The 22,179-nt window shown below is 35.4% G+C and overlaps 1 protein-coding gene across 1 annotated transcript; it reads left to right on the plus strand.

Annotated features, from left to right (window-relative positions):
• Nucleotides 1–15,110: 15,110 nt before the first annotated feature.
• On the plus strand, nt 15,111–20,454 carry LOC147563696 (SEC14 cytosolic factor-like). The gene is made up of 6 exons (XM_086639794.1): nt 15,111–15,369; nt 15,469–15,727; nt 18,394–18,430; nt 18,530–18,650; nt 19,958–20,068; nt 20,170–20,454. The coding sequence occupies exons 1-6, from the start codon at nt 15,298–15,300 to the stop codon at nt 20,308–20,310; spliced, it is 741 nt and encodes a 246-aa protein (XP_086495920.1). The 5' UTR covers nt 15,111–15,297; the 3' UTR covers nt 20,311–20,454.
• The last annotated feature ends 1,725 nt before the right edge of the window (nt 20,455–22,179 follow it).

A 22,179-nucleotide genomic window follows, 5' to 3' on the forward strand; every position in this document is an offset into this window, starting at 1 on the left:
TTCTGTGATTTTTGTATGCTTCATGGTCACCTTCAACAAACTTGTTACAAGTTACATGGTTACCCACCAAAGAACAAAACAGGTCCATTGGCAGCCACGGTTTCTTCCATTGCTCCTGACGCAGGGGTGCCTGCAGCAACAACTATGTCACTTGATCAATACAAGTATCTATTGACACTCCTGGACCAGCAAAGGAATACCCAAATGTCACTGTCTACAGGCGCCTCCACTATGCAAGACCCGACGGTCAACATGACAGGTACTTCTTCTCCTTCGTTCGCCACTTGGGTCATTGACTCGGGGGCGGCTAAAAATATTTGTTCCGATCTTTCTTATTTTTCGTCTTACTCATTGGCTCCCGACAATTATTTTGTTCGTCTCCCCGATGGTACTCGAGTGAGAGTTCACAATATAGGTTCGATTAAATTCACCCCTACATTGTTTCTTCGTAATGTTCTTCATATACCCTCTTTTAAATTTAATCTCATCTCCGTTTCCGAAACTACTAAATCACTTAATTGTGAAGTAATTTTTCGATCTTCTCATTGTGTCTTTCAGGACCTACGGAGGACAAGGACGATTGGACTTGGTGAATGTCATGAAGGACTATACTTGCTTCGCACGGAACCTAGGATCTTTTCAATTTCTAGTTCTATTAGTAATAATCTTGTTAGTTCTTTTGATTTATGGCATTGGAGGTTAGGTCACCCTTCGGTTTCTCGTTATAAGTATTTTATTTCTCGTATTCCTTGTATGCGTTCTAGTATTATCAATAAAAATAAAGTTCCGTGTGTAATTTGTCCACAATCTAAACAAACCCGATTACCCTTCCCAATTAGCACATCTAAATCTACTCACCCTTTTCAACTTATCCACGCGGATATGTGGGGACCATTTTCAACTCCCTCCACGTCCGGGTGTCGCTATTTCCTCACCTTAATCGATGACTTTTCTCGATGTACGTGGATATATTTAATGCATAATAAATCGGACACTACAACTTGGATCATCCATTTTTTTAATTATGTAACGACCCAATTCAATAAAAAAATCCACTCTATTTCTTCGGGAAACGGTAATACTCTTTTCCCTCAAATTCAAATATTTCGTTCCGATAATGGAACGGAATTTATGAACAAGGAGCTACAAAATTGGTTTTCCACTCAAGGAATATTACACCAACGTTGTTGCACTTACACTCCGCAACAAAATGGTGTCGTTGAGCGTAAGCACCGACACATTTTGGAAGTTGCTCGATCCCTCCGACTTCAAGCAAGCCTTCCATTATCCTTTTGGGGTGAATGCGTATTAACGGCAATCTACCTAATTAATAAATTACCAACACCCGTTCTTCATGGTCTTTCTCCACATGAGAAATTACTTGGCTCACCACCTACCTTCTCCCACTTTCGTGTATTTGGTTGTTTGTGTTTTGTACGAACACCAAAACCCATTACCAAAATGGATCCTCGTGCCAATCCGGCAATATTTTTAGGTTACCCACATGGACAAAAAGGCTTCAAATTGTTTGATTTACGTTCCCGCCGAATTATCATTTCTCGTGATGTGGTCTTTCACGAATCCACGTTTCTCATGTCATCTCATTCTTCTATCACACAAGCATTACCACGTCCCTTCATCTCTATCGAAGATGATGGCACATTCATCTTCCCAACAGTTGACCCTTCGGCCATACCAGCTACTGGGGTGCCCACAGAATGTCCTCCGTTGGCACGCTCACCTACTGGTGTGCCGATAGTACCTGACGAAACCTCAGGGCCTTCATCACCTATTGTGCCCTCAGCCACCATAGCTGACTCAAGAGGATCTTCTACAGGCACCGCAAGCCCGGTCTCCCCTTCACTTCCATCTGATTCTATAGGCACCTCTGCCAATTCTCCACTTCATGCTTCCAAACCGATCAGCAACTCGTCTGCGATTTCAATTTCTGACCACTCATTGGTCAATCCTGACTCAATCCCAGTCACCGAGGGACTAGTCCCAACTCGTCCCTCTAGAATTCGGCGTCCACCTTCCCACTTGGACGATTACATATGTGCCACTCCGAGTTTCCCATTTTCTGATTCAAACTCCGATATTCCTTATCCATTATCACATTCTCTTTCCGATAAATTCTTATCTTCGGACCACAAAATCTTTCTTGCTTCAATCCTTTCGGAAAATGAACCTTCATCATTTTCTCAGGCCATGAAATTTCCACATTGGAAAGAGGCAATGACCAAAGAAATTCAGGCTTTGGAATCAAACAACACATGGTCACTTGTTCCTCTTCCTATGAACAAACGTCCCATAGGTTGTAAATGGGTTTATAAAATAAAATATAAACCCGATGGCTCGATCGAACGTTACAAAGCCCGGCTAGTCGCCAAAGGCTATACACAAATAGAAGGGCTGGATTATCATGACACGTTTGCCCCGGTCGCTAAATTGGTAACTGTTCGTGTCCTTCTCTCGATTGCAGCCATAAAAAATTGGTCTCTTCATCAATTAGACGTAAATAACGCCTTTCTTCAAGGTGACTTAAATGAGGAAGTATACATGAAATTACCTCCAGGTTATTCCAACAAGGGGGAGACACGTGCTTGTCGCCTTCATAAATCAATATACGGCCTCAAACAAGCATCTAGACAATGGTTCTCGAAATTTTCTTCAGTTCTCGTACAAAAAGGATTCAAACAATCTTTATCAGACTATTCCCTTTTTTCTTACTTCAAAGCCGATATTATTATTCATGTACTAGTCTATGTGGACGACATTATAATCACAGGAAATAATGAATCGGCCATTTCCAAGCTCAAATCTTTTCTTGGGGATACGTTTTCCCTTAAAAATCTTGGTTTCCTTAAGTATTTTTTAGGAATAGAGGTTTCCCGCTCTTCTTTAGGCATCTTTCTTTGTCAAAGAAAATATGCGCTTGATATTCTCCAGGATTTGGGACTCACTGCAGCCCGGCCTTCACCATTTCCCATGGAACAGAAACTCCGTCTCACATCAACGGACGGAATCAATATTCCGGATCCGACTCCATATAGAAGATTGATGGGTCGCTTAATTTATCTTACAGTTACACGACCTGATATCTCGTTTGCGGTCAATAACTTAAGTCAATTTATGCAGCAACCAACCACTGCTCATTTAGAAGCTGCTAACCGTATCCTACGTTACATTAAAGGAACCTTAGATCACGGTATTTTTCTCTCTGCAACCAGTTCTCTCCACATTTCTGGCTATTGTGATTCAGATTGGGCTGGTTGTCCTTCCTCCCGTCGATCAACGACAGGATATTTCACGATGCTTGGATCGAGTCCATTATCGTGGAAATCAAAGAAACAACACACTATAGCACGCTCCTCCGCAGAAGCAGAATATCGAGCATTGGCAACCCTTACTTGTGAGTTACAATGGCTCAAATATCTCCTTACAGACCTCGGAGTTGATCATCCTTCCCCTATGACGGTACACTGCGACAATCGCGCAGCTCTTCACATCGCTGACAATCCGGTATTTCACGAACGAACGAAACACATTGAAATAGATTGTCACCTGGTACGGGAAAAGCTTAAAACAAACCTCATTGCAACTAAGTTTACACCGACAACGGATCAACTTGCAGATATATTCACCAAACCTTTAGGAGCTGATGCGTTTTCGAAGATTATTGGCAAGTTGGGCGTTCTTTCTATTTCCGCTCCAACTTGAGGGGGAGTATTATGGGTCTCTCACCCACATACCCGACACAAGCACCAGCCCGGCGACATCAAGGCCGACCCATGCAACCCATGCAAACAAGATCTCCTCCATGATCTTAACTAACTTAGATTTGATAAATATCTTTTGTATCTCTAGTTGTACTTATCTTTAATAACCTATATATAGTATCAATTGTAACCCTAAATATACATAGAGAAATATCATTGAGTTTACTCATTTGTTTGTCTTCTCTTCCTCCATCTCTCTCTGTCGACCGATCACTCTCTCTCTCTCTCCATTCTTCACGGTTCTATCATAATCAAAGTGAGTTCATTCACTTCACAGGAATTTCTAAACACCTTTATTCTTTAAGTAGGTTAGTCTTCCTCAAAAGTCAAAGAATATTTATAATGATTCGAAACCTAAGGTTAAGTTTTAGAGTATTTAAAAAAGTTATTTGATCTTAGAAGTTTTATAGTGAAAATAAGTTAGTAGAAAACAATGCAATTAATTTGTACTACAGTTTGAGGAATCTATCATTTATTGTAAAATAAAGAAAGTCGTACCTTATCTTTTAGATAGTGTTTTAGTGTTCTTAATTTAAACTAATTTAGGAAGAATAAAATGTCATAGGTTAGTTTTCGTAAGAAAATCATATTTTTCAAGATGCCAAAAATCATATAAAATTTGTTTTTTTTGACTCAATCTATCTTTAACTTTAATTTATGGAGAAACAAAGTTAAAATGATAGCGACAAAGAGGTCAACGAGCGGCCCAACAATACGGGCCAACAAGATGCTACGTCCACCCACGACCCAATAATGATAGGCAGAGATAAACAACATCAGGAGAATCTTTAAGAGCGCTCCCACAGGTGGGTGGATAGAGAAAATGTGTCCAACTACCAACAATGAAAATGTATTATGGTGTTTCGTGTGAATAACAATCTCAAGTGCCTGTAAAATTCGTGAAATGTTATGTACACTTATCGTTTTTACCAGATACAATCACGATTTTTTACACTCACACACCCATTTTACCCTAACACACTCACTTCTCCAATACACACACTTGTTTGTCGAAATCTTCGAAGAATTTTTTCTCCCTCGATCTTCTCCCCTCTAGGATTTTCCCTCTAAAACTTATCCCATCTTCTCTTTCCGTCTCTTTCTCGATTTCTTCTCTCTCATTCTCAAGTTATGATTTTTGATTTTCATCCCTCCCTCTCCTTAGAGCAACATTTGAGAAAATTTTGATAAGTTTTCACCAGTAAGATGAAACAAATGCTACACTAAAACTGTCAAAAAGATGAATTTGGTCTGTGAATAAGTCATAGGTGGAATCCTACCAACGGATAAGCAACAACAATATTTGAAAAGAACTTTGATAAGTTTGTAGGACCAACTAACATTGTTGAAGATGCTTAGACTTCCCTTAAGTGTAGACCAAAATGAAACCCAACTTCGTTGCAAGTGTTGTAGGCTACGACGACAACATGAGAAACTAAAATTCATTTCGCTTCGAATATTATAATTAAAAACCTGGCTTTTAAAATTATAGTGCAGCGTTTTTTATTGGAGAAATTGGCCGAAGACCCAATTTTATCTTTTTAATTTAAAAGGACATGTTATAGTTTTTTGTTAAGAATCCAAATTTTGTATTTTGTTTGATTAAACACTCAATATTTTTTTCGAAGCTCTTTGCAAGGTGTTGCAATAGACTAAAAAAAATTGATTGGTCTTTTTCACCCAACAAAATATATTTATACGGAGTTTTAGCAAAATCTCTTTTTATATGGGACTTTAGAAGTTCTCTAGATGTAATTTCTCCACATTTTTATTTTTTCAACTTTTTTTTTTAACACGGAACTTTCGTCGTGGACAGGGAGATCACTCCTTAATATAGAGAAATCAAAGAATATTTCTAAAGAGGAATTAGATTTTCTAAAGGCATATCGTATCTCTTGAGACTATCTTTACGTAACGAAAAATCTAGAATTTTAAACTTTTTCAAGTTAAAAAGACAAGTTACACTTTTTTTTGGTTAAAAATCCAAAATTTATATTTTTTGGTTAAAAATCAAAATATTTGTATTTTGTTTGGTTAAAAACCTAATATTTTTTGAAAAGATGTTGCAAGGTGTTACAAAGCTATTGCAAAGTTGTCGCAAGGTGTTGCAAAGTTGTTGTAAGGTGTTTAAAGTTTTGCAAAGTTGTTGCAAGTTAAAAAAGTACCTAGAGAGCTGAAGACTAAAAAAATTGAATGATCTTTTTTCACCCAAACAAAAAATTTACAGGGAGTTGTGACCAAATTTCCATATTTTTTAATTATCAAACATCAAAGGTCAAAAGTGTAATTTGCTTACAGTTAGCATTTAATAGTTTCACAAGTTAGATAAGATCTTCTTTTTGGTAACTGTCTTTTTTTTTCTTGAATAATCAGCATGCCTCGAACCCTTGGTCTTTATGGTGGAAGACTAAACTTCTTATCAATTCAAATAAGTTGTCTCCTTGAGATAAATCCTTTTATTTATTGCATATCTACACTTACATACTCAGAATCTTTTGCAACACTACAAAATAGATGGGTTTTAGCTACGCCCGAATAAATGACGTAAAAGTCCATTTTGGATTCTATTGTAATTGGTTTGGAGGTTCTTCTTTATTCCCACTTTTAATTTTGTATTCTATTTGAATGCGTAGAAATTCAGATATATTTGAAGAGGTTAAATGGAGTAGCTCACCAACAGGTTGGGATTCCACCTCCATCAATGGACAAGCCAATTTTATTTCAGGCATCAATACATGATGAGACATGAAAATGTCCCATTTGAGTCTCTTGAATTGGATGAGTTAGTCTATCTAGGGCAAGTTACTCTCATGAATTACCTCTTTTTCTACTCAGGTACCTTTTTCAGAGTTATGTGTGCAAAACGGATAAAAGTCGGAGAAATGCAAACTAGGGGTATTTTGGTCATTTGTTGATTCTGAATTCAAGGTCAAAATTAGTGCTCGGATGGAAAGTAGAGTTCAAGACGAATCCGTAGGCGAAAACGGAAGTCAAATCGGAGTCCAGATGAATAAAATAGAGCGAGTCAAAGTTCGGGTCAAATTTGATATACTAAAAGTCAAGAGGGACACGTGGCATGCATCTGGCAAGAAATCGAATGGACCAGGGAATGCGTGGGCTACTTTCGGTTTATCCAGCGGTACACGAAGCAATTACAGTGACCCGGAATATAAAACCCGACTCGGATGACGTCAGATGACGTCATCATCTTCTTCTTCCTCTTTCCTTATAACCGAGAGCTGGTTTCTTAAAACCGAGGCCACCAAGATTCGATTTTCCGACCGACTAAGAGAAGAAATAGAAAGAAGGATAGAAAAGGAAAGAGAGAAGAGATCTTCGGTTGGAGAAGGAAGGTTATTTTTTTTTCTTCTATTTAGAGAGAGAGGGAGAAGGTTTGAAGATATTTGATAGAGATTATAGAAAGAATGGAAGATTTGTAGAGAGAGAGAGAGGGATGGAGATTGATCTCATCGGCTATATAGAGGAGGAATAACAGAGGAGCAAATCATCTCGGTTTTGGGGGTCAAGGACATCACCATCTCTAAGCTCAACATATAGATTAAATCAGAGAGGAGAGATTATCATCTAATTTTCTTCATCATCTCATTATTTAACTAACATTCAATCATTTTATTTTCTTTGTGAGAGAGAAATAGAGTGATTGTAGAGTGATTGTAGAGAGATATAGAGAGAAACAGAAAGAGTTGTTGAAGAGAGAAAGAGAAATTCAATAAAATCAGAAGTATTATCATTGTCTTCTTCTTTTCTATTGTGTTTCTGATTTTTGTGAGAGAAATCAAGAAACAGAGTGTTATAGAGAGAGACAGGAACAGTTTAGAAGGAGATAAAAGAGAGATTTCAGAAAGTAGAGAGAGAAAAAGAGTTGGAGAAGACGAGAAAATCTGTGGGAAAATAATTTTCCCACAGAGAAGTATTTTCCGGGAAGACGAGAAAATCGTTTTCCCTGAGGGTGCGTTTGGCAGAATTTTGGGAAAAACAGAAGGAAATCATTTCCCTAAGGCCCTGTTTGGTTTGGAAATAGCGAAAAAGTTAAGTTTTCTTCCATTCTCTTTTATTATTCATATTTATTTAAATCTCGACCATGATTAGCTAAGACTCTCCATCTAGGGTTTTACGATGAAACCCATTTTTGATCTTTTAGAGATATAATTTTTATTGATTAACTCTTGATTAATGCTTCATAGTTTAATTCGTTTTAGTTTGATAAATAGATTTTCTTTTCACTATTTATACTTTTCGATTTGATGCATCGTGCTTATGTTAAATCATTTGACGGTTCATACTTATTAATTGATAAATAGTAGTTTAGAGATTTATTTATTTAAAATAAAATGATTACATTGTTATGTTTTATTCGGTTTTAACGAAAACATCTCCCGGAATTAGGATAGTTCATTATCCGAAATTCTGAGTTATAAAAAAAGAAGAGAATTAACCATTTTAAGTATTTGTTTCTAAAGGTGATTTTATGTGGTGGATTCTAAAATCCTAGGTCCTTCCCCCATTTGAGTTCATTTTTGTTTCCGTAATTTTATTTTTATATTTTATTTATTTTATTTTAAAAACCAAAACCATTTTCAAAAAACCGTCTTACTTCCAAGTCTTAGAATAGGTTTCACTTAGTCTCTGAGGAACGAACCGGTCTTACCGGAATTATCACTTGACGCCCGTATACTTGCGGGTGGTGACCTATTTAGGGTAACCTTCTAGGCCCATCAATACACAAAAGCCGAAAAGCATACTTTCTAAACGTGCAGTTACGTATGGTCAGTCAGTTGTGAAGGCCAATAATTTGTTGATGCAGATGTTGCAACATGGATGCATCTATTATATAAAACGCAAAGTTTTTTGCTGACTGGGACAAGTCGAAAGACAAATACGGTCGTTCGTTGTATTTTTTTACAAGTCTAAACCACTAGATCTATTACCACCGTTAAAAAATGAAGATTTGTTAAACCACTCAACGAGGGAATGTCAACAACATGATAAATCTAGACCCTCAAAATCCCACCTCATTTTTTTAATCTACAACGTCAACGATGTTTGAACGGCAATTTAAATATAACTCTCTCTCTCCATTTACTTTGTGAGTCTCTGAAACGCCCAAACGACCAAGCACCTTAAAACAGAGTTAAAGATAGAGAAAAGGAGGTAAAGATAGAGAAAAGGAGTTACATACAGAAAAGAAAATCAAATTTCCAAACGCCCAAGTCCTTCATTTCCTCTTCTTCTTCTTTAATAGAGTGAAGCAAAAAATTTCTTCTTATTCATCATCTATCTGTGTTTTTTTTATCACTTTGTCCCTGTTTATTTTCTCAATTCATCATGAACTTTTTTTTAGTAATTCTAGGGTTTTTCTCCTGTTGCAGATTGTATCATGACATGATCCAGATACTTCTGCTAAACGTTGCAAATTGGTTTGTTATTTCTGCTAAACGTTGCAAATCGGTTTGTTTCCTCATTTCTATTTCATTTATCAAGTTTTAAAATTATAGTAATTGGATTAGCTCACTGAATCACAGACCCCAGAATGTGATTTTGCTCAACTTGTTCACACCACTCTTGAATGAGAATCTTGACTTTCGGTCTTACTATATCTTATGGAACTTGTCAATTAATCATGGTTCTAATAATATGTGTATGCTAAGTTTTTGTTAAAATGTCTCTGTGACACATAATTGGTATGTTAGAAAACATTTTTCTCTTTCGATTTTTTTTCTTTCTTAATGTAAAATCATTCGTACCCAATGTGAGATTTAATGAATTTAAAATCCTTCTTGTTGCTAAAGGGTGTACAACTTTTTTTTTGTTTTAGTCATTGTAGGGAAGGATACACGTACTAAATTGTTGATGATAGGTATATTTCTTCAATTTTCTTTCTTCCAGTCTCCTATACCATATCTTATTCAATCCGATCCATGATCCACCATATCTTTCTTTTAATTTTGATTTTCTTTTGCTCTTACTGCCACATTATTTTTGAGTTTTTATTTATCTCAAGATGCAATATACGAAATGCTACTTAGAAATTTTTTGCAGGAAAGTTCTGACGAAGTTTTGTTTTGCTCATGCATTTTCAATTGTTTCTCCAGTGCTTCCTTGTAGCCACCAAAAGTGTTGCAGTCGATATAAGTTCGTGAATGCAAGTAAGTTATATATTGGATAATTACGTTTGTATTATTTGTTAGTCTTGTTGATTTGACTTTTGACATTTATTTCCTCTTTGTTTGACGGTTTTTTTTCATTCCAAATATCATGTCGATTAGGATCGATCATGGAAATTGAGATGGAATTGACATTGGGTAACAGTCAAAGGTATCCCAGATAGCAGCAACCAAATGCCTCCTGGTGAAAAGCAGGTTGTTATTGGAGTTTGTGTTGTTTTTGGCGGTCGATTGAAACATAACGAATTCAAGGATCCTCAATGTCCACAAGTTAGTTTCCGAGATTTCCACTTTAACTCTGAATTAGATCTGCAGTTTAGACTAACATTTGTAGTTAAATGACCCATTTACATAGCTTCAGACTGGATTCATTACATTGCATAGCTCTTTTATTCAAATATGATGAAATGACATCCGTTAGAAAATAAGGTTATTTGGCACTAATACGGTTCTCTGAATAAAATGGTTAATTTATGGTTGTCTCAAGGTGGAAAAGAGAAATAGTTAATTTATGGTTGTTTCAAGATGGAGAAGAGATTTATGTTTTTAACTCAAGTAAGCAAATCTTTTCTTCACTTCACTGACATTTATGTTTTTTCCTTACAATTCCATGGATAACAATTCCCCATTTTTTATGATTATGTTGTGGATTTCAATCTAAGAAACAAAACCCATTTACTTGCTTTGGTTGAAAAGATTTTGAGTTTATAATATTATAAGTTGGGAAAAATTCCCCTTCACATTTTAATCTTATTTTCATGTTTAAGATGATGATCATAGTGGGTTGTTGACAGGTAACTAATAGGGGTGAAGAATTCTGAGATTTAGGAATTACAAAATCCCTAATTTATCATGTGAAAAATTAGAGTTTGGTGAATTGGGTTATTCATGGACTAAAAGATTTTGTCTAAATAGCTGAAACTGGTACTGTAAGTTTTCTTGCAACTAGGAGATGGTTGTTCCGACGAGTCAAAAGAGCTCTAATCGGAAGAAAATGGCGAAATAGTTGAAAGAAAGCGAGGAGACACCGGCACGAGCAGGAAACCTAACGAATCTGGAGAAACTGTTATGGTTACATTGATGTGGTAGAGGAGATGCTTGAAATGGTTATGATGCATTTCATTTGCTGCTAAGCAACACGACAGGATAACTTTATAAACAAAATTACAAATCATTGTTTCCTCTTGTCATTTCGTTGTACAATTGAAGAATAACTGAAGGAGTCTAAGTAGCTTGGTCAACATGAAAGGAGTAAGAAAAAAACGAATAACGCACACGGACGAGTGAGCTCCTCAACCATACATTCTTCCTTATGTCTTATGGTAGTATATCTTTAAAGGAAAAGACGTACTAAAATCAAGCCTCTGGTTTTGGATTTGGGTATGTGCCCTCCTTATATTCTTATCCTATAATAAGCATAAGATACATGTGACTTAGTCTTAGTAATTCTTTTGTCGCGATAAACTATGTTTTAGTTTCATTTTGTTTTTCTTTCTAAGTGTAGTTCCAAACTATGAATTTTTCAGGAACATAACTGAATTAAATTCCTGAATTTTTAGTGCAACATGGATCACTTTTGAGGTAAAATCAGAACTTATTTGATTATTTCAAACAACCATATATATATGTATATATGATCAGAAGAAAATATCTAAATGTGAAATCTGAGAAGTTACGAAATGTAAGCTTGTTCGAAGAAATAATACTATGGTGTTATCTTGATGGGGTGATCTTGCCACCAAATTGGGGAGCATATGCTTAATATGGTTGATAATCTTCAATTGTTGCATCAGATTTTGTTCAATTGGATATTTCCAAGGTAACCTCAATACCTTGTAGAAGTTATTTACTTCATTTGCTGGATATAAATGGTTTAAAGTACTTCAATTTTACTACAAATATTGCAGGTATTTGTCTGTCAAATATAAATAAAGCAGAATTAAATGAGCTTAAATTTTTTTTTTTTTTTTGGAAGTCGACTACGATCTACGTATGTCGTTACATTTGGCACTTGATACATCATAGATGCGATAAGCTCGATAACCGCCCACTCAAACACTAACAGAACCGGGCCTATAGCCCAACAAGACATGGCCTAAAGCCCAACAACATTATTTACACCCTAATAACCCCAATTCAAATAACCAAAGATTCCACCTTCTCTGGGATTCGAACCTGGGACCTCCAGGGATTTATGGAGTTTATGTCAACACCTTGGAACCACTTGGACTACCAACTGTTGACAATGAGCTTAAATCTTAGCAAGACTCAACCCACGTTGTTCGTTGCAAAATAATAATTGTTATGTTTACTCACTTTCTGTGTAACATGTACAAATATGAAGGTAAACGATCCTCAAGTATGATATCCTTCTATAGTGATTTTGTTAGGTCTTATTGTATTTCTCATAACCCATCATTGGGCAAGGAACAAATGTGCGAAAATCAAACATAGCTTACATTAGAAAGGAACTTCGCAAATTTTTGCATTTTTTACCTTGTTTGGTTGTCATACGAGAGAACTTTCATGTATTTATGTTGAGATCAACCCTTTATTTTAATATCTTCTTCGTAGTTCTAACATTCATGTTTTCTAATTTTGTACTCCATATACTATGAATGTTTGAAGAATGTTGTGTTCAGAAAATGTTGCAAAAGTATTGAACTCAAAGAAGTTCAACATTTTTGTTATATATTATGTAGTTTTTGAAACCAAATATAATAGATGTAACCAATTCTAATTTTGGGATAAATTTGTATATATACGTACTTCAAATATCATAAATGTAACTAATAGTTTTGTTTGTTAAAATTTTACTAATTCTCTCAAATATTTTGTTTGAAAGTTCGTTAGTTATAAGAGGAGATCCAGTGAGCATGGAAACAAAAGGTCAATTTGTACCAAACGAAGGTTATTTATTTTGATAACGAGAGGTCCACTACTATGCAATCCGGAAAGGGGAGTGTCTGTGCCGAAGGCACGGGTTATTCCTAGTTATGATTTATAACAAGAATACATTATGATATATAACATGAATACATTATGATATATAACATGAAAGTAATTATGAATTGAATTAACTCGATAACCGTCGTAGACATCTACGATCTATAGGTTATATAAAGACTCCATGAGACGTAAAACCTATTTATTTCTATCTTTACTTTGTGGACACTTTACTAACACATGTCAATAAATGATTCCTTCCACTTGAACCGAATCAATGATTTCTCAATTTTCCCAGTAGATGCACAATTAACTTAGCTAACCGTTGTTTGCATAAGTAGAGTTAATTTTGGGTATAACATTTTCTATTCTGCTTCATATGTTTTATTCTCTCCAAGACTCCAAATATCTTTGTTTTCATTCTATATTTCTCTTCTAAGTCGAAGATTGTATATAATAACTTCCCCTATATATCACTCAGATTTGAGATATGGGAACATAAATAATGAATAAAATGCAAAATTCCCCCAAAATAAGCACCCACCCCTGTACGATCGTACTTCATCATAAACCTAGACCAACTTCTAGTCTGTCTCCTTATTTTATTTCATATATTAATTTGAAAATCTCCAATTTGTTCTCCAAGTTGATACATGTAGTCTCTCTGCACAAAAAATCATTTTTACATGACACCTTTATCTTATTGCATAAAACAAAACGTAAATAATCGTATACATTCTGGTGTTGAAGTTCACGCAATTTGATTTGTGCTGCGTAGAAAACAAATATATTCTTACACATATCTACACATTTACAAAACAATCAATACATTAGTAATACATTTTGTGCATTTATACGACACTAACAAAATAAATATTCGAAAATATTAGACTTGTTATTTATTTTATATTAAATTTAGACTTTAAACTTAATTTATTTTTTATTTTGGACTATTTATTTACCCACATATGTGACATACCCATTAAACAAAGAGTTAGATTTAGGTGTCGTTTGGCAACACTAAAATAAGTTACTTTTTTGCTTATTTAAGTAGAAAAGTCAAAAAGTTAGTTTGGTACGTAAAAATTATCGACTTCATTTAAGTTAAAATTTGACTTTTTTTTTTAAGTTAAATTTTTTGGCTTTTGACTTCAAAGTAAAGTAACTTTTCTTTGAAACATGCTTGAATTTTACTTGACGAATTTTTTTTTTGTCTATCTCGCTCCACTACCACAACTAAACTTCTAACATATCATTCTACCCTCACCACCACCACAACAAGCATTGCACCTCCCCCACCACCCTACCTCAACTACCACCACCACATTCGTACCACCACCACCACCATACACCACCACACCTCGACAATAACTACTTCGTAGCTCAACCACCACCACCATCACCGTACCTTCACCACCACCACCTTACTTTCACCGTCACCACCACCACCTTACCTTCACCGCCACCACCACCATCACCACCACCATCCTTCACCGCCACCGCCACCACCACCAACATACCTTCACCACCACGATCATACCTACATCGTTACCACCTACATATCTTATCCACCACCTTTACCACCATCACCGTACCACCTCCACCATAACTCCGTCACTATCACTCACATACCTTATCCACCACCACCACTGTATCCCAGCCACCACCGTATTTCTACCATCACCACCACCGTACTTCCACCACCGCCATACTTCCACTATCATCGCCACCATCATACCTCCACCACCACCGCTGCCACTTACCTCTCTACCACCACCACCACCACCACCACCATCAAACCTCAACCACCAGCACACCCCATAACCATACCTTCATGGCACCACCAATATCACTACTACATTGCATACAAGAGTAATCGTGGAAATCATAAATAAATTCAATTAAAATCAGGTATCTCTATAAAAAAGGAAAATAAAATTATCAAAAGTAAATTAAGTTACCAAACTAACTTTTTGACTTTTTTACTTATAAGTAACATTTTTGCCAAATATACTTTTGAAATTTTTTTACTTTTTTAAAGCAAAAAAACTTCTACTACAAGCAAAAGTACTTCTACTTTTGATTGCCAAACGACACCTTAGCGAGATTGAAAATTTTATTTTATTTCAACAAAAAAAAAAAAAAAATATTTTATTTTAACAATAATAGATTATGATGATACTTGTGGAGATCTCATCAGTCATCACATGGTGGGTGGACCAACATTTCCTCTTTTTTTTTTTAAGTCAATAAGAAGTCCCCATCTATCTATCTAACCTCTTTTTCAGACCTTCCTTCCCTGTTTACTACTCCCTCTCTCTCACCCCCACCTTTATTCATCTCTGTTTCTCTTTCTACTTTTCAAATCACTCATTTCTCATTTCGAAATGGAGAAAAATCATGAAATCACAGTTACCCAGATGAGAAAATCAGTAGAAAATCAAGGAATTTCAACTCAGGTAACAATCCACTTTATACAAATCTCAAACCTACTAATTGTTTTTCCATTCTTCTAGGATGGGTTTATTTTAACTAAGGGTTTTATGGGTGGCAAGCAGGATTATAATGATGAAACTATAATAAGGTTCTTGATAGCAAGATCAATGGATGTAGAAAAGGCAACAAAAATGTTTGTTCAATGGAAGAAATGGAGAGATGAATTTGTTCCATTAGGGTTTATACCAGATAGTGAAGTTGAAGATGAGTTAGAATCTGGAAAGGTTTGTTTGCAAGGTCTCTCAAAAATTGGGAAACGTCCTGTTATGATCGTTTTGGCCAATAAACATTTCCCATCCGATGATCATCTCCAATTCAAGAGTATGTGAAAAATTTCTCCCCTTTGTTTTTATTTTTCAAACTTTTCTTTTTTTGCTAGTATGTGCATATAAACATTTCCCATCGGATGATCATTTCCCATGCGATATAAGTTAGTCGTTATAAGGCATTGATACATCGAGACGATGTGATAAGCACAATCAATAATTGCCGAAAAATTACTACGCCTAAAGCCCGACAAAATAAATAGTCTATAGCCTTCCTAAAACCTACATAAACTACTTTATTTATACCTAAGTTTTGATATTCCTAGATTTGCACTTCCGTGGAATCGAACCTGGGACCTCTGCATTGCAGAATGTATGCACTGGCCAACAGGGCTACCAGTGGTTGGCAATCTAAAAACATTATTGATTTGTTCTTTCTAAATAAAAAAGGGTGCCTCTACAGACAAAGGTTGTTACGGCCCGCCTTCACTCTTAGCACTTGTATTGGACTGAATCTATACTGTTCAAGTCCAACACGATCTAGGTGCAACAAGAGTGTCCTCGGACTAGTCCGTGGATCACGAATAGAGAAGCGGGCTAAGAGAAATTTTGACTTTTAAGGGACGCCTATAAAAGGTCTCGCAACTAATTTACAACGATTATATAATTATTTTATTTGTGTGGTTGTGGATATTTCCAACAAATTTGTAAAATACAGAAAATTATTTCAGTAGTCCTTTTTCTCTAAAGCATGTGTAGATTGTTGGACCAACGAGCTCTTCCCTGTTTAAGAGGTGAGCTCTTTATCGTGGCCACATAAACTTTCAGAAAATATAGAAGATTAGCAGAGGGCGTGTCACATTTTCAGAATTCAGAGATGATTAAGACAAATACGACTGTTTGAAATTATTAAATGGAGTATTTTCTAATTGTCAAACATCAAAGGTCTTTGCTTACAATTTTCTTTTTGTTGAAAGGTCTTTGCTTATAGTTAGCATTTATTAGTTGCACAAGTTGGATAGTTTTCTTGGTGGTTGTCTCTTTCACATTAGTCTTTTTTATTTATTCCATTTCAACTACTTCCATATAGTCCTTAACAAAAAAAACTACTTCCATATACCCAGTCCAAAGAACCTTCACTGGTAAAGAAAAGTGCATATAATGACATGAAAGCCCGTTTTATTTGGTGGGATAGTGGTGCTTATTGGAACTCACTTTAAAGCGGTCTGGACTGACCTGTTAGGAGTGGTTGCTTTGGTCCCAACCTACTTGAGGACTTCTTCTTTGGAGTTTTATTAGGTAGTGCGGTTGCAAAACATGAACCATAACTGGGATGTTGATAAGATTTATTTTACAGCTTAATGGTTTAGAATGTGGTTTATGGGGTAGATTTCAGAGGTTCAAGCCCTCCCTAAAACAACATCAAGTAATTTATGTTCATTTTTTGCTTTTACATAAAGGGGCCTCTATTCTTGATTTGGCTTTAAGCCTCTAATATGTTTAGGCCGGCCAGTTGACTAACCAAGCCCGTCCCGTAGACTGACCAAGCCCGTCTAGGTTATATGTTGGCCCAGGTTGGCCACACTGGGTTTGATTTTGAGCCCGAAAGATTAGTCTGGCCCGATCCACAGTGAGTCCGGGTTGAGGAAAAGGATGTCGGGCCAACCCCCATCTAATCTTTTTTAGACTCTTATAAGCATTCATAACGAGTTTGATGATTTATGCACTTATAAGTATTCACGTTTCTTTGTTTTTTCCTCAATTTGGATAAGATTTTAGACGAGTTTCAATTATTTCAAAAAACAAATAGTGAATAATTGTACACTTTTGGGAAAGAACTTCCCAATCAATTTCCTGAGTACAAAATTTAAAGAAGAAACTTGAAACTTCAAAGATAAATTTGATGTATTTAAATTGTTATTTTCTTTTATTTAATGACGAACCAACCCAGTGCCCCACCCGACATAGCCTGACCCGATCCGGGGTTTAACAGGTCCCAGACCGGACTCCCATATATAGTTTAACGGGCGAAGGGTACTCCATTTGTCTGAGACGAATGAGACTTCGATGAGGATTTTAGACCCTCGATTGAGGCCTCGTGGTCGGCCGACCACGAGAAGTATTCTCTACATCTCGTGGTCGGCCGGCCACGAGGAGTACTCTCTACATCTCGTGGCCTACCGTCCACAAAACCCTCAATCGAGGGTATGAAATTCTCAAGATAGAGAATGAGAAAAAAAAAACAGAGATAGAGAGAAAGGGAACAATGGTTGTCGTGGTTGGAGATGGTTGTGAGAGAGAGGAAGAAGATCTGAGTTGAAATTTTAAGGTGTGAAACAAGAAAGGTGGTGAAGTTTTGGGACCAGAGACAGGGCCTCTTCTTTTTAAAATTTATGATACAAGCTACCCAGAATATAATATAAGGCAATTATAATTAATTGTATGAAAATAATCAAGATAAAGAATCCTATATATATAGATCAACTAAATTATAGGATTACTTGAACTAAACTTCCTATGTACCTTGGAATATAGGTATTCCATAAACTAGAAATTGCATAACCTAATTAATCTAGAATGTCAACAAAAAGAAATCATTGAAGATCAATTTTAACAAAAACACCAAACTTCTATTTGATCTAAGTTTCAGAGACTGAATTTCGCACTAGAGATACTCCAAGTGAAACGATCTTTGACTAACGATCTCCTTAAAATTTTCAGAATTCGTGGTTCATATGCTGGACAAAGGGATTGCTAGGTGAACATGATTAACTTTATTTTCACTTACAAATCTGACTGCTCACAATATTATAAGATGTCTGATGAAACTCCAATTTATTGTGGTATTGATTATCAGTTCATTTAAAGAAGGAAGAGAAATTGGAGATGAGAAGATTATTGCCATTTTGGATTTGGCAAATATTAGTTATAAGAATGTCGATCCTCGTGCTCTAATCACTGGCTTCCAGTTTTTGCAAGTAAGTATTCTTTAACCCTTTCTTTTTAGGAACATGAAGGAGGTTGGCTATATATACAACTTATGTGTGAAATCGATCTTCAACTTATGGTCTACGATAAATTCACAAGTTTAGGCAAATCTGGTTGAATTAGTACTACATCAAAGAGTTAGTGTCCAAAGAGCCTACAATATTTTAACAACTCGCTCTTTTTATTCGTATATTTTGACCAGTAAGTTGTTTGACTCTCAAATGAGACTTATAGCAATCAAAGTGGTAATTTGCAAGCCAAATAATCTGTTAGACAAAATATTAAAGTCAAACAAATGAGTTGCTTCACACATATTTATCCCCAAGTGGCCCACATTATTTGACGGACTCGCTTGTTTGTCCTTTCATATTTTGATCAATAGATGGTTTGATTTTTAAATTAGAATTATAGTCAGTAACAAAAAGCTAATTTGAAAGTCAAACAGTCTATTGATCAAAATATGTAAATTAAACAAACGAGTTAGTCAAATATGAAATTTTTTAGTAATAAGCGATTAACATAGATTTACACTAATTGACCAACTTGTTTGTTTGGCCTTCATATTCTGAAAAATAAACTATTTGACTGCCAAGATAGTCTTATAGTTTGTGGATGTGTCAATTTGAAGTTAAACAACGAGTTAACCAAATATTATTGTGTTTGGTAATTAGTGGTTAACACATTAGTTTGTTTGGCGTATTATTCGATTAACTCTTTTATTTGATTTTCATATTTTGACTAATACATTGTTTGACTCCAAAATTAGTGTTACAATCTGTAACAATACTAATTTGAGAACCAAAGAATCCATGAGTCAAAATATTGAAGCTTAACAGACGAGTTAGCCAAATATTATAACATTTGTTGGTAATGCTTAAAGAAACCGTTTGCCTATTTGTAGCTATAAGGATAAATCGTTTTTAAGCCCATTGTGTATCATTTAGCTGTACAAGTAGAATAGAATATACACACTTAATCTCAAATACATTTTGCGGGTCAATTTTGGCAGGTATTCCCATCCCAATTACGCAATTATTCAAATGCAATTATATAAAAATGATTGCATTTTTAGTTATAAACATAACTACTTTAATTTGTCAAAATCACGTCGACTACCTAAAAACTTGTTTCTATGATTAGCTCCCAAGTAAACACCACACAAGCATTGTTAAGATATGGTTATTTCCCTAATTTCTCTGTTTTTTTTCTTTCTTTAAACTGCATATTTTGGATATTTATTTATTACAAGAAATTGAGACTAACTAAAAATTTCAAAAAAAATTGATAACCAATGCAGTCTTACTATCCAGAGAGACTGGGGAGGTGTTACTTGTTAAGTATGCCATGGTTCTTTGTTAGGGTGTGGAAGATGGTTTCTTACTTCTTGGAGAAAGCAACATTAGAAAAGGTGAGTCCTTCAAATCTTATACATGAATGCATTTTCTAGCCCAACATTTGGGAAGGCTCATTTATGGAACCCTAAATTTGTATTGGCATGTAATTGTGCAGATAGTGATAGTGAGAAGTGAAGAGGAGAGAGAGAGTTTTTTGGAGGAAATAGGGGAAGAAACATTGCCAGAGGAGTATGGTGGTAAAGCTAAACTTGTAGCTTTAAAAGATGTCAAACTAAACCAAAGTACAAAAATGTAAAATCTTATTGCCAGAGTAGGGGTTTCTTCATTATAATTGAAACCAAAGTACAAAAATAAACCCAACTATTCTTATGACTAAAAACCACTCGACTTCTATCTTTTGCGAAAGCATTTGGTTATCATATGATCTTGTTGTTGCTAACATTTTGTGGGCTAAATTGTTTTGAATTAATTGACCAATTGGTCTTTCCTCCAATGGATTGAAATCTCTTTTGCCGGATGTTGACTCTCCTGGCATGTCTGCCATCCACTTGTTGTGTGTCATCAAAATTTTGTAAACATGTAGGAACCTAAACCCTTTTCCGCCAACAACCCTTGGTTGGAGTGGTAAGAGGTATAATCTTCCACCTAGAGGTCAAGGGTTCGAGGCACACGCTGAACGATTCAAAAAAAACCTAAACCCTTTTCCTTTGTGATTTTTCTTATACATTTCAAGTGCTCTTTGTAACTGAAATAAACAAACTATATATTAAGTATATATTATGAAGTGAAAAGATAAAAAAAAAAGAAATTAAAAAGTTTGAAACAATTACCCGGTCATAATCGTTTTCTCCGCTTTTTGGAACTTTATTTATTATCCTCAAAGTTGATATAAAACTTTGACATTCCAAGCTTATCTCACTGAAACGAGATTTACAACTTCTAAGTGCGTTGAAACTTTACACTCGCATTATATTCATCCGATATTTTTTGTCAAAATACTTTATATTTTTGACTATTTCCGACGACCGCATCAAATGTGATTTTCAAATAACAATTAGCAAGTAAAATATCTTCATCCGGCTTATACGGTTCCCGTTTAGTTATCTTTGTCGAAGTCGTCCCTCCTTGCACGCAAGAATCCTCACATACTTCATAACCATCAACTCCTAATTGAGCCGACGGGTAAGTAGAATTAGGGGACAACATTTCCATATAACTTTGGTTCTCGAATTCGTTGACGTCTAATGGATCCATGGGTGAACAAATGAAAAGATCAAAAAAATTGAAAGAAAGAGAGATAGAAATGAAATGGAGAGAAGAAAATTTGCAAGAATGAGAGAAAGAAATAGATTGGACTCATTTCCAGCCGTTGGATTTGCTCCAACGGCTAGGATCGACAGTCTTCAAGTGACCGTTGGGGACTCCCTTCAGTCGCCCTAATGTTAGAGGGGACTGAAGGGGAGGCTCCAGCCTCCGCTCCGCCCGGCTGGGGCTGGAGTTACTCTAAGTGGGTAGGAACTTGGACTTGAGTTAGGTTGGTTTTAGATTGGGTACATCCATGTTGACACTCTACTGACATATGTCAATAAATGATACCTTCTCACTCGAACGAAATCACTAATTTTTTAATTTTCCGAGTAGATGAAAAACTAACTAAGCAAACTGTTGTTTGCATAAGTAGAGTTAATTTTGGATGTAACTTTTTTTTCTTCTACTTCATGTGTTTCTCACCGCAAATATCATTCACATTCTATCATAAATTTTAAGATTGAAACGACTATTTCTTTGTTTTCATTCTACATTTCTTATAATAATTTCAGCCTAGATCACTTCATGCCACCATAAATAATGATAAACCTAGACTAACTCTTGCTTTGTCTTTCTCATAAAAAAAAAACTCTTACTTTGTCTCCTTTATATCACAATTGATTTGAAAATCTTCAATTTATTCTAGTAATTGACACATATATCTTTGTGAAAAGAAAAAAAGAAAGAGTAATTAACATCCAAATAATAGAATGTAGTTAAATAGAGAATTAAATAAAGAGTTTGATTTAGCACGATTGAATATTTTTATTATAATAATAATAATAATTGATGATGATTATACTTGTGAATGTGGAGATTTCATCAGACGATGGGGGACCAACAATTATTTAAGTCA

The sequence above is a fragment of the Eschscholzia californica genome, unplaced genomic scaffold (genome assembly GCF_041429995.1).
Source record: "Eschscholzia californica isolate CP2 unplaced genomic scaffold, dmEscCali1.0.p SCAF_1, whole genome shotgun sequence".
Lineage (NCBI taxonomy): Eukaryota > Viridiplantae > Streptophyta > Magnoliopsida > Ranunculales > Papaveraceae > Eschscholzia > Eschscholzia californica.

Coding starts and splice junctions, on each gene's coding strand:
- LOC147563696 (XM_086639794.1), top strand. CDS start 15,298: ATGGAGAAAAATCATGAAATCACAGTTACCCAGATGAGAAAATCAGTA. Junction 15,728..18,393: donor TGATCATCTCCAATTCAAGA/GTATGTGAAAAA, acceptor TAAAATTTTCAG/AATTCGTGGTTCATATGCTG. Junction 18,431..18,529: donor CTGGACAAAGGGATTGCTAG/GTGAACATGATT, acceptor ATTGATTATCAG/TTCATTTAAAGAAGGAAGAG.